General features: G+C 33.1%; 2 protein-coding genes, 1 long non-coding RNA gene and 1 pseudogene across 4 annotated transcripts; 2 read left to right on the forward strand and 2 right to left on the reverse strand.

Moving 5' to 3' along the window:
* The first annotated feature begins 1,805 nt into the window (after positions 1-1,805).
* LOC108481121 (probable F-box protein At4g22030) lies at positions 1,806-3,071 on the forward strand (annotated as a pseudogene).
* A 1,066-nt stretch (positions 3,072-4,137) lies between these two features.
* LOC108481122 (glycine-rich cell wall structural protein 2-like) lies at positions 4,138-5,037 on the reverse strand. The gene has a single exon (XM_053029780.1). It carries the CDS (start codon positions 5,035-5,037, stop codon positions 4,138-4,140), a length of 900 nt encoding a protein of 299 aa, XP_052885740.1.
* A 1,130-nt stretch (positions 5,038-6,167) lies between these two features.
* On the reverse strand, positions 6,168-8,479 carry LOC108480992 (uncharacterized). The gene is made up of 3 exons (XM_017784150.2): positions 7,920-8,479; positions 7,209-7,462; positions 6,168-7,137 (listed from the first exon to the last, which is right to left on the reverse strand). Exons 1-3 carry the CDS (start codon positions 8,416-8,418, stop codon positions 6,550-6,552), a joined length of 1,341 nt encoding a protein of 446 aa, XP_017639639.1. The 5' UTR covers positions 8,419-8,479; the 3' UTR covers positions 6,168-6,549.
* A 1,977-nt stretch (positions 8,480-10,456) lies between these two features.
* LOC128294182 (uncharacterized) lies at positions 10,457-12,400 on the forward strand. 2 transcript variants are annotated; one of them, XR_008284470.1, is made up of 2 exons: positions 10,457-10,552; positions 12,053-12,400. It is a non-coding gene; the product is annotated as an uncharacterized LOC128294182 (long non-coding RNA). The 2 variants fall into 2 exon arrangements; XR_008284469.1 differs by lacking the exon at positions 10,457-10,552 and adding an exon at positions 10,668-11,229.
* Positions 12,401-13,960: the final 1,560 nt, after the last annotated feature.

Genomic DNA, 13,960 nt, shown 5'->3' on the forward strand with positions numbered 1-13,960 from the left:
TCTAAATAATTTTTTATATAATTACTTTGATTTGATAAATTTTTTTTCACATTTTTTGGATATTTTTATATTAATATTTGTATAATTTTATTATTTAATTAGAATTAAGACCGAGCCACCATTCCAAAAGTAATGGAGCAAAGGTGGAAAACTTAAGTCACAATAAATCTATTTTATTAAACAAGTTGTCAATTACTTGAGGCTCAGAATATTTCTTAATTAATGAATAAACAATTTATAAATGTAAGAATTGTTGCTTTCAGCCATGTTTAAAAACAAAACCAAAAAGTCAAAACATGTTTTATATATCATTTAGTATTTGTGCTATTATTTGGTCTAATTCCTTACATATGTATTTGACAAAAATAATATATTTTGGTACGCAAAAGATTATTATCTAATATTATTAGGTTTGAATTTTTCGTGATTTTGTTAATAGAATCAAATTAGTGTCAACTGTGAATATATTTAAGTTTTCATTATGTGATTCAATTCGATTTTAGGGTTGATTTAATAGCTACTATTATTATTTAACGATGATTTTTATCAAATTAACTCTAAAACTCGAATTAAATACTAAAATATTAAATTATACATTAAACCAAAAGAAAATATAAAAGATTATTTTGGTTTTATCTTTTAAATAAGTAAAAGGAAATAAATCTCTTGGATTAGAGTCAAATCTAGTAGGGAAATCCATAGCACAAGTTAATGTCATAATAGGGGTTTTAATTAGAAAGAATTTTCAATTAATCAACCTAGAGTCAATTGTTTTTACTCTTGAAAGAGATATTAATATGATTTAGAGATTTCTACGGATCAAAATATTAAGTAAAGAAATTGCGTAATTCAAATTGATAGTGACAGATGGAATCTAGGTGAATTCTTTCCTGGGTATTGTTTCGTTTCTTGGTTATTAATCGTTTATTTTCTTGTTTTGTTCTTTATTGTGTTCATTAGTGAATTAATTTAATTAATTTTAGTTTTAATCAACCACTCGATTTATTCAGTTAAATAATACAAAGACAGTAATTACTTGATTTGTTCTTTGTTGCTTTGTTCTTTGCTCACCGTAGCTATACTATTAATTGATAAGTGCACTTACCTTAGTCAAATTTTTAGTTAATTTCGTGGACATAAGTATCAAATTAAGAAAAAATTGTCAAGTTTAGGTATCAGATGTTATATTGAGCCCTTTTTTATTTTTATTTTGAGATAAGTCAATATTTAGTTCTTAATTTTTTTAAATTTTTCTCTATTTGGTCTGTAAACATTTTTTTTTATACTAATCTATGAAAATGACAATTTTATTAATTTTGGTTTATATGATGACATGACACTCTGACATTATATCACATCATAACCTAAATTCTTTTATAAAATATAATTTTTTGGTGATGGCGTTGCACGATATTAGAATGTCATATTGTCACATGAATCCAAATGGAAAAAGTTGGTAAATTATGAGATTAATATAGACTGAAGGACTAAAATTAAAAAAATTGTTGAATTTAAGGACTGAATGTTAGTTTTTCCTTTTATTTTTTATATAACATTGAACGAGACAACCTTTTAATAGGTCAGCTAATGTAACAAAGATTGGTCAATTCAATCAGACAGTCAAATTAGCAGACCAAATCAGCTATCCATCACTGCTTGCTATAAGTACGCCTCCATTTCACCTTTCATCTCTAAATCCCTTCTTTAATTTCCTTTGCTCAAAGCCTGCAATCAACCCACCAAATTTCTATATTTCCTCTCTTTTTTTCATATATATACATACATACATATATACATATATACATATGGCTTCTTTACATGCTTCTAATTTTCTCTTATCATCATCTTCTTCTTCAAACCAAATCCGTGCTGCTATATCCATCCCAAAGCTCCCATCGGTAAGATTTTCAGCCCCTAAAGTACAACAACCCAAAACACAGCCCGATTAATTGAATAGTAAAGACGGGTTCATCAACAAAATCCCAATCCAAAACAATGTCCATAGCACACCATTGGTTCAACAAACCTCATCTGTTTCAACGGCTACCTTTCAACTGTATGCCATCTTAGAGGCGATAGGTGACAGAGTGGAGATGCATAACAACATTGGGGAACAACGAGATAACTGGAACACCCTTCTACTCAACTCCATCAATATGATTACCCTCACCGCCACAACAATGGTAGGTGTCGCCGCCGTAACTGGCGTTGGCGCTGGGGTTTCTGCTATGGGTTTGAAGTTGGCATCCAGTGTGATGTTCTCAGCAGCCACTGGGATGTTGGTATTGATGAATAAGATTCAACCCTCACAGCTTGTGGAAGAGCAACGTAATGCCACGAGATTGTTTAAGCAGCTGCAATCCCAAATCAAAACCCTACTTGCTGTTGGTTCTCCATGCCAAGATGACGTGAATGATGCCATGGAGAAAGTGTTGGCACTTGACAAAGCTTACCCTCTTCCTTTGCTTGGTGTTATGCTTGACAAATTCCCTGCAAGTTTAGAGCCTGCTGCTTGGTGGCCTACAAAACAGTCTCCAAACTCAAACAAAACATTGAAGAACAAAAATGGGTGGACCAAGGAATTGGAAATGGAAATGAGAGAAGTGGTTGAAGTGATAAAGAGAAAAGACAGTGAAGATTACGAGAGACTAGGCAACAAGGCTTTGAACATGAACAAAGTTTTAGCTACATCAGGGCCATTGCTAACTGGAATAGCAGCTCTAGGATCGGCTTTCATGGTTTCTTCCAACGGTCCTTGGGCGGCAACAGTGGCGGCTGTCGCAGGAGCTTTAGCTTCAGCTGTGAACACCTTCGAGCACAGTGGCCAAGTTGGTATGGTGTTCGAGATGTACAGGAACAACGCCGGGTTCTTTAAACATATGCAAGAATCGATTGAATCAACATTGGAGGAAAGTGATGTGGAGAAAAGAGAAAATGGGGAGTTGTTTGAAATGAAAGTGGCATTGCAATTGGGAAGAAGCTTATCAGAACTAAGAGATGTTGCCAAAAAATCAAGCTATTCTCGTATAGAAGGAAGCCCCATGGATGAATTTGCAAGCAAGCTCTTTTGATCCAATATTTTTTGATGTGTAGATTCTTTATTTCATTCTTTCATTCATTAAATTAACCAATGGTATACATATATTTGTACAATTTGTAAGATAATGATGTATACAAGACATAGATTCAAAATTGAATATAAATAGGAATTTCATGGTTGATGCATGTATTAACCACATTCTTTGGAAATTAGAATAAGAAAGTGATTACTACAATTTTCAAATCCAACAGTACTCCATTATTGACATGCTTTACCTCGCCCTTCGTCCCACTCTACCATGTACACAATTTTGTAAGATGGACACTAATTTATGCAAACCCAAAGGGAAATACTATAGTAAAATAGTTGAAGGTTATTATTATTGCCTTTGTTGTAGGTAATTTAACACCCTGAAGGAAAGGGACTTGATTGGATGGCTTTGATTACCCCAAATATGTTTCACATTTTCTTTCTTCCATTATGATGTAAGCAAAATGTCGATCAACGTTTTGAAGGATTACTTATCTTTAAGCCCAATAACTTAAACACAAATAGTACCATCATTCTACTAGCAATTTCTCAACTCCTATTTAAAAAAAAAAAATTAGAATCCGATTTGGTTTGATTGTCTCCATGATTCATTTTATTTTGTAAATATGTTAAATGTGAGTTTTTTCAATTTTTTTTAGTCTGGTTCGATTGTTTTCAATTTTTTATTCGTTATATTTTGTATTGATTTGATTCTACATTATACTTGATTCGACATATATTTTTATTTATAATTGTACTATATTTATACTAATAATACTCTTAAAAAATTTAAATTAAAATTAATATCTTCCATTTTTACTTTTTAATCTACAAAATTAATTTTTCTAGACTCGTTTTATTCATTTAAATATATTGATAAAATGAAAATATCTGCCTTCAATACTATAGAGATGATGAAAAGTAGATTAAAGCATTCATGCATGCATGCATGCATATTAGAAAACAAAAGAAAGAGCTTTATTTGACAAACAAATCTCGAAGTTTCTAAACTTGAACATGAGACATAGGATATCCATTGTAGAAGGTGAAACCATGCATGTGTAGGTCTAAGGATGACCATGTTCAGTATTTGTGTCTTTAACTCCACTTGTTCCTGTTCCAAAACCAACCCCAATGCCCATTCCCATTCCCATTCCCATACCAAATCCCATGTTACCTTTGCCACCACCATGTCCTTTCTCAACATTTGAACCCCCTCCCATTCCCATTCCCATTCCCATGCCTTCCCCATGTCCATATCCTTCTCCTCCATTTCCACCACCTCCACCATTGCCTTCACCACCACCACCACCTCCTCCTCCTCCTTCAATGCCAGCTATCCCAAAACCTGCACCAAAACCATTACCATGACCTGAGCCTCCACCAGAACCACCCCCACTACCACCTCCCCCTCCTCCGCCGCCACCACTTGATATCCCATCACTTCCACTTCCACTTGCACCACCAATACCTGCACCATAACCATTACCATGGCCATAACCTCCACTAGAACCTTTACTAACACCACCACCACCTCCTCCGCCTCCACCGCCACCTCCTTCTCCTCCTATGCTTGCTCCTGCACCAAAACCAAAACCACTACCATGACCAAACCCTTCACCAAACCTACCATAACCACTTCCACTTCCACCTCCACCACCTCCTCCAAAACCACCCCCACCAGCACTACCCCCTACACCTCCTCCTACACCATGCCCCTCTCCATATCCAATACCATTACTTGAAGCATCACCTCCTCCACCTCCACCCCCACCACCTCCTCCTCCTCCACCTCCACCACCAAAGAAACTACCACAACTTCGCCATCTTCTATATAAACAACGATTATCATCCCCATTATCACCATTATACCCAACATCACCTCCTCCAACAACAAGACTTAAAGAACCAGCAATACTTAAAAAAACAAGACCCAGATACCACAATTTAGCATCCATTGCTGCCATTGTTTGGGAATAGACTAAGAACTAGACCCACACTTGCTTGGTTTCACTCTCCATCTCCATGATCACCTATTTATACACCACAAAGTTCAGTACCCGACGATCATTATACGATAATTACTGCGTTTCAAAGGGACAAATGAAATTTTGCCCCCCGCGAATAATGAAAAAAGGACATTGAAGTCAAAAGACAAATCCAAAATTTTCTTGTGAAGTCAACCATAGCCGACAAATAATATTACATTATTATACAACATACATTGGTCTTAACCAAATCCAATAAAAAAACACAAACAATTGTACAAAACCATTTTCCTTATACTTATGGTGTTATGAGACTGCATATATTTAATTCAATATATTATGCTATTAATCAACTAGAGATGGTGGAGTAGGTAATGAAACTAATAATCCTATCTTTTTTAATTTAAGTGAGAGAAAATTTAATTTTACAATATTTTTTTAATTATTTTATGCGCCGTGACTCGTAATAATTATAGTAACAAAATCGACTATACTTGCAATCTAATGATTTTTATGATTATTATGCTAAAAGGATTCAACCGAAAATCAAATCTCATTTGTCGTTTCTCAAAATAAATTTATTTATCATTAAATATTGAGTACAATGGCAAGATGATTTATATTCTTAAAGATAGAATATGGATTTGAACCTTAAAAATGATATTATTAAAATGAACAACCACGAATTACGTTTCATACTTGAGTTGTCATGTGACCGTTAACGTGAAACAAGTTAACCTTTTAATCATGCACCTTATCTCGGATGACCATAAAAGTATAAATTCAAAATTAATGAAAATATTAATTTTTATTCACCATAGAAAAAAATATATATTATTTTTAATTATTCAAACCCATTTTAATTTTATCAATAATTAAAAAATAAAATGGAGAAATTAGAGTGGAGTAGGTTGGATGGGTTGGTAGAGGGAGGACGTATTTTGGCATAATACATTGTAATTCTTTTTATATAATACTTAAATTATTCATAATCTCTCTCTAACCCTTAAATAGAAAGATAATCACACACAAACTTAAATCAAGTTGAGCTTAGACAAACATAAAATATATAAATATTAGACATAAATCTACCCCAAATCCAACCAATATTATAGGAACCAAAACAAATTAATCTCTCTATTATTAAATAGATCAATTTAATCTCTATACGATAAATGTTGACTCTATTCCAATTTAACCTTAGACCAAAATAGAGGTACATTCACCCTTTTAAAAGTGACACCCTCATGTTCAAACGTATACTAATTCATTAATCATTACTAAGAAAATTGGATGGCATGGACAAAATGATCATATGATTTCCATACATGGAAGTTTTCATACAAAAAAAGCTAAATGCTGCAAACCATTCGCATCATAGTCCGTTACTAGTCTATACAAAATCGGCATACGAGTATGACCGCAAATACGGATGAAAATAGACGAACAATTCGAGCTTAAACCGAACCATATATGATGCCAGACCGGGCATTACTGACTTGAGATTGTTAAAAGCAAGCCATAATGATCACTTGGCAAAACAGGAAGTTCCAATAACTTCTTCTCTTTCCTCACATTCTTCTCCTTGGTATATGATAAACCCGGTATTGGCTCTACCCCGATCATCTCGACTGCACAGACTTTAAAACCATTCAGCTTGCATAGAAAGCGATCTAGTCGTTTTCGTAATGTACGATTTGCCGATAACATCTGGTTTGATTTGGTATCATACGTCCATCCATCTTCAGCAGGCCTTAACTCGTTCCAAGCATCAATCCATCCATCAGTTAAAGGAAACTGACCATCTAATTTGTCATCCCAATTCATATCACCACCAAAAATAACATTCGGCTTATTCTCGAGAATATTGATCGCTACTTTCGCTTGTTCTACACGTTCCTTACTATACATTTGATCCCATTTCGGCGGAGCAGGACACGGACTCTCGAGATGGGTAGTAGCAACAACAAGCGTTGTTTCACCCCCAGAAAGTTCAACCTCAGTCATGCAAAGTTCTCGCCCCATTATCGAATTATCAAAAGGTTCACGACGAAAGGATTTCACAGGGAATTTGCTTAACTGCAAAACAATATAGTAAGTATACACATTTGCATAAAAAACTTCACATAATTATGGCAATCAAAACATACCTGTATACAAAAGTAAGCTCTCAAACTCGCCGTGTCGTCTGAGATAGAGCACCGGTACCCTTTCCACCAGTTAGACCCACGAAAAATGTCATAAATCATCGGAGTAACCTCTTGAAAACAAATGATATCAGGGGAATGAAGTTGAATAAGGTCACCAATAGCTTTCATCCTCTTGTGAACCTCTAAATCTTCCCTAAACCAAACATTGTAGCTCAATATCTTCAATGAAGCTTTAATGGATCCTGAATTACTACCTGTTGCCATAAGACATACAATGAAGTTATAAACAGAACACTAGGATTGAAAATGAAACTTCTTTTTGGCTTACAAGTTACAACATTTTCATCCCAATATATAATAGTTTCAAAGGGTAAAAGTATCATGAAAGCCCTTGTACCAAGAGTCAAATTGCAGTTTGCTCCCTCTACTCTAAATAAAAGAGCAAATTTATCCTCAAATTCTACTGATAAAACTAATAACCAAACAATATACCTCGTGCTGACAAACAAAGACTAGCCTTTAATGGTAGAAATGCAATACGAGTCCTAGTATAGTGCCTCCATAGTAATTTTAGGACCTTCTTTGAAAAATTGTTACATTTATTCATCCTAGTCACATTGGTTAAATACAAATGGTAATGGCAATACATTATTCAACAAAAATTAATAGTTTTAAAGCACGGAAACAAAAACCCAGAAAATAAAAACTGACCCTCTATTTGAAAAGCTTTATTGGAGGCTTTAATGCCACGAAAACCACCCAATTCGATACAATCTTCATTACCCAGATTTGGTTCCCTGATCTTCCTTTTATTACAAGGCTTCAAAGGCAAGAAAACAGACCCAACAGAGGAATCGGCTTCATCGTTAAAGTTAGTAACTTTCAAATCATCGAAACTGGAAAGACAAGACCTTGTACCACAGATTTCACAGTTGGATTTGTTGTAAAGGTTCAAAAAAGTGCAAGCTTTACAAGCCCATTTAGACGGCGAAGACGGTGACGGTGACGGAGGTGAGAGACAGACTTTGCAAGCGGCGGTTTGGGATGGGGAGTTGAGGAAAGTGCATTTGGCGCAAGACCAAGACATGGTTTTTGGATTGGGGTTGAAATTTGGGGATGGAAAAGGGGGGAAATTAAGGGTTTTTGAGATTATGATGATGGGTCTAGGGCTCAATGTTAAGAATCGAAGTGGTGCAAATGCGAACGCCATTTTCAAAGTTAAAAAAGAAGCCTTTTTGAGTTCCAATTTTGCCGCGTTTGGATTATGAGGTTCCAACACTTTTGCGGTTTGGTTTGGAAGTAGTTTGGGCATAGATTTCTACCCGGCCCGGTTTAAATCGGTATTCGAAAAGTGAAAGAATTTGAATAAAAATATCAACTTAAAAAATGAGTTTAAATAATAAAATAAAATCCACTTATTTTTTAAATGGGTCAAACTTCAAGGAAGCTTTTTTTATTCAAGCTCGATCTGTCCTAAATTTATAAAAAAATTGTTTTTGTTTTTATATTATTACTATATTATTATTATTTGGATATTATATAACTCTTATTTTATTATTAATTTTGTGACTATTTTAGAGGTATTTCAACTTATTTTAGTGTTATTTAAGTATATTTTATTTTTTTCTATTTGTTAGGAAATATTTATTTTAATAATTTTAATGTATTTAATGTATTATATTTTTATATAAAAAGATAATATAAAAAATTTTAATACTAATGGGTCAGGTCAGGCTTGAATTTTAATATTTTTTATCCGAATCAAGTTTGAACAAAATTTTAAGCCCATTTTACAGATCGAGCCGAATTCAAAACTTAAAAATAGACCTAATTTTTTTACTTGACCAACCCAAACTTGATTTGACCCGACTCATGGACAACTCAATTCAACATATAATCTTGTTGGTCTATGTAAAGATACACATGGCCATTATCGACCCATTTATATACAGTCTTGTCCAATACCTTATTCAAGCTGGGCTAATGGTCCGTTGAACTAAAAAAACTGGGCGAATGGTCTACCTTTGAGCAACAAGTGTATGTAATTTTACACATTTGAAATTTGATCCTTTTATTTTTAGAGTAAATTATACTTAAGGTTATTAAACTATAAGTTTATGTTTTGGTCATTCAACTTCAAAAAGTTACAAAATAGGCATTGAGCTATTCAAAAGTTTTCATTTAATTCATTGGACTATTAAAATCACTATTGTATAGCCTTCTTTGTTCGCACTGTCTGCACCAATCATCTTCTACTTTTCTACAATTCAATTTTTTCGTAAAACAGCTTTGAACGTTACGAACCTGCAAACTAATAACCAAAAAACTTTTTCTTTGATCTTTGACATTAATTGTCATATCGACTTGGATCTAAAATATATTCTTTTATTTGTTAATGGGCTTTGATCTTTCATACTGACGAACAAATCATTGATTGGAGCTCACTAGCTGGACTTTAATAAATAAATAAAAAACTTAATACCCTAGTGATTTAGTGGCTATTTTGTAACTTTTTGCAGTTGAGTGACTAAAATGTAAATTTACTAATAGTATAGTGACCTTGGATGTAGTTTATCCTTATTTTTATTTCAAATAATTTAATTCTTCTATTACAATTTTTTTGTCAAATTCAAGTTCATTATAATGTCAATTTCTTTGTTACATGTTTAACAAATGATTTTTTTAATTCAAAATATCAAACTAATAAATTTAGTAGATAAAATTTAACGATATGAACAATTATATAAAATTTTGAAATTGAAAAATAGAAAGACTAAATTGCTGAAAATAAAAATATAAAATTTAATTTAAATTTTCCAAGGAACATATATTATCAAGCTACAAGGCCAATAAAATACCAATCGAATAGCATCTATGTCAGTTAAAAGTGTAACAGCCCGATTTTGGGCCTAATCGGAACAGTGGTTTCGGGACCACTATTCCGAGGCCAGATAAAATTATTTTAGTATTATTTTATGTGTTATAATATGATTTTATAAGTGCATGTTAATTTTGGTATATTAATTTTAGCGATTTCTAGTCCAATTTCGAAAAAGGACTAAATCGCGTAAAAAGTAAAAGTTGTGTTTTAATATCTAAAGGTGTTAAATTGCCTTGTATCTTAAATTGGGGGTCTTTAAAGTGAAATTAGGCCATTGAAAGTGTGATGGCCGGCCATGGGAGACAAAATAGTTGAAAAGTCAAAATTAGACAAAATAGTTTTATTATTAACAAATAAAAAAAAAAAAGAAAAAGCTATCATTTTTCTCTTCCCCTTCACCGAAATATGCAGCAAAGAAAGGGTTTTGAAGCTGGAAAATTTCAGCAACATATATCCCTTGCTTGTAAGTGATTTTAATGTCTTTGCTTGATGATTTTTGTATTTTTGGAACCCCTACAGCATAAGCTTTCATAAGAGGGGATTATTTTGCAAGATGATGAAGAGTCTAGGGTTTACCATGAGAGTAAATGTGTTGTTTGCTGTGTTTTTATGGAAGATTATGAGCCCTAGTTGTCTAATAAAATGCAAGTTATGTGTATTATCTGTTAAATATAAAGTGCTACCGAGTATTGGTTTCGGTATTTTACGGAAGATGGCAAGGATATGTGTTCGAGGAAAATCCCGTTTGAACCTTAGGAATAGATTAGGATACAAGTGACATGTCACTAGGATGGTTGAGCATCCGAATGAGTTGAGTCCGAGTTCACTTATGGATGCGAATGTTCGAACTCGTTGAGTTGAGTCTGAGTTCGTGAGATGTAACTAGGCATCTGAGCTCGTTGAGTTGAGTCCGAGTTCACTTATGGATGCGAACGCCCGAGCTCGTTGAGTTGAGTCCGAGTTCACTTATGAGCGGGTTACATGGTAGCTTGGCTACATATGTGGCACTTATGTGCAAACTTTCCATGTATCCGAATTATATTCCGATATGTTTAACGGGTAAAATTCTACTCAAATGGAGGAATACTCGAGATGAAAGGGACGTATTGGTAAATGTTGTGAAATGGATACTTTGAACAGGTATGTACTTAACCCTCGGGTTGAAAACTCGACATAACAACAATATGGTACGATGGTAAATGAAAATGTGATATGAATGTCTCGGTGATGATTATACAAACGATGTTGTATTAATTTTGTGAACAATGATCATGAATGAGTAATTTAGCCTTGACAGATTTGAGTTACTGCAGTAGTGTAACTTTGAAAATACACTAAAAATAGTGGAAAATGTGTTAGAGGCAGAATAAAATATGGGATTAAAGCTTAATGAGTCTATTTTCACATGAAAGAAACAGGGGAAGAAAAAGAATTCCATATTATGTGATATTTGAATTCTTGTGAAACAGGGTCTGAATGAATTCGAGATCCCCTATTCTGACTTTAGAAATTCACCAAAAATTGTAAAAAAATTATTAAGAGTCATACCTTACATGCATGGATTCCTTATTGAGTCTATTTTTAGGGGAAATAAACAGAATGGTCGTTGGAATTTTTTACAGGGAGAAATTCAGTTTGTAGTGAACAGGGGTCAGAGTGGTCATACCCTGAAACAGGGGAGACTTTAACTAATAAACTGTACTATTTGGCTTAACCAAAAATTATGGAAATTTTATGGAAAAATGGAAAATAAGTCTAGTTTCAGGGAAAATTAACGGAACTTAATTTGTAGTTTCGTAGCTCCAGATATAAATAATTTAGTGACTGTTGCTCAAAAAGACAGCTTGTAGTGAACTTGAGAATATGTTGTAAACATTGATAAAACAAGTTAATGAGTTGCTTATTGTTTTCATATGAATTTACTAAGCGAAAGCTTACCCCCCTTCTTTCCCATGTTTTTTAGAGTTTCCAGGTTAGCTCGGGTTGGAGGCCGTCAGAGATATTATCACCCTATCGAGTTAACGTTATCGGAGTAAGTAAACTCAAGTGATTCGAGTCTATGGCATGTATAGGGTTTTAATGTGAGTATGTAATATTATGATTTAGCCAAAGGCATTGGCTTGTTATTAAGGTAGTATTAGTTATGTAAATTGGCCTATGCCGGCTAATATCATTATGGGCCCATATGATTATTCTTATGCATTTATGTTATTATTTCTTGTGATGTGGCTTACAACATGCATGCCTAGAGATTGAATTGAGATTCATTGATGAGCTAGTAACTAATGCAGGATTAAGTGATTGGTAAATAGTTAATAATGCTTCATGAGTGGTTTGTGATGTAATGATAGTTATGTCTAGTATGTGGTAATGATATAGGCAAATTCTATAATATTTATTGCATAAGAAAATAACTTGAGCATAGCATGTTTGTAGATGTTTAAGAGCTCATTTATGTCACGTTGTATGTTATTGGATAAGTATGTATCTATGCATATGGTGTGAGAGTGATAAAAGGCTTAATAATTAGCCTATTTCGCCACACTACCGAGCACATGGGCGTGTGAAGTCTTAACGCAAGAGATTTTTTAAGTTTTTCATGAGTTCTCGATTGGGTCCCGAACCACTCAGGATGTATGTTTTGGGCCTCGTAAGTCCGTATATGGGATGATTGTATGTGAAAAGAAAAGTTTTTAACTATTTGAGATTTCATGGCCCTGTTTAGTATGAAAGTGTTAGTAAAAGTCAGGTAGCACCTCGAACCTCGTCTCGGCGTCAGATGCGGGCGAGGGGTGTTACAAAAAGTATTATAGAAGTTCTCGGAGTAAGAGTTAAATTACATTTTACAACCCTTAATTAAAAATGGGTAAATTAGTCTCTGCACATTAGTTCAAAGAGCAAATCGATCAATTTTTTTAAAAATTTCATCCATTTTTATTAATAAAAACTAACGTAATTGACAGAATAACTAAACAACCCACGTGTACCACATTTTGTTGTATAGGGACCAATTTTTAATCCTAAAAGTGGATGGAATTTTTAACAGAAAGACTAAATTGCTCATTAATTTAACGTACAAAGACTATTTTATTCATTTTTCAAGTAGAAATGAGCAAAATATAATCCAAATCTTAATAATTTTAGCCATGTGTCAACGAAGCCAAGAAAACCCACTCAAATTTACACACGTGAGAATTAATCTTTTTATAGAAAAGACATGGAAAAAGAATATATTCCATTTAGTCCTCATGTTGTTGTTTTCTTTTAAAAAGCCCATTAAAGCTGCAAAAGACAACTACTTTCTATCACCAATTGTCCCTTTCATCTTTACCTTTTTTGCTCATCACCTTTGTACTCCCCACTCACACACATTTATATATATATATATGTTCGACTACATTTTTAGATTTGTATTTGGTAAAATTTCTTCTTTAATCCCTCTTAATTTTGAAATTAAATAAACTAGTCCCTCTTAAAAAAATCAAAGCAATTTAATTATTGTCAATTTTGAAAGTGAGTAATTAAGGATAATTGATTACGACGTTAATGTTTTCCATCAATTGTACATAATTTTAATTAGTATGATAACAATTTAGCCATCAATATTTATATATTTTGTCAAATTGGTCTTGATTCTAAAAAATCGACATATTTAGCTTCATCATTTACACAAATTTTGTGGGTTAAATTTGTTAAATCGAGACCAAATTGATAGAATATATAAACTTTAGGCTAAAATTATTATTATACCGATCAAAATTATATACTATTGATGAAAAACATTAAGCATGTGATTAATACTCAAATGTCAAAATTATTAAAGATTAAATTGTTCAATTTTTGAGAAGGATTATTTTATTTTATTTTTATT

The sequence above is a fragment of the Gossypium arboreum genome, chromosome 6, assembly GCF_025698485.1.
Source record: "Gossypium arboreum isolate Shixiya-1 chromosome 6, ASM2569848v2, whole genome shotgun sequence".
NCBI classification, from domain to species: Eukaryota; Viridiplantae; Streptophyta; class Magnoliopsida; order Malvales; family Malvaceae; genus Gossypium; species Gossypium arboreum.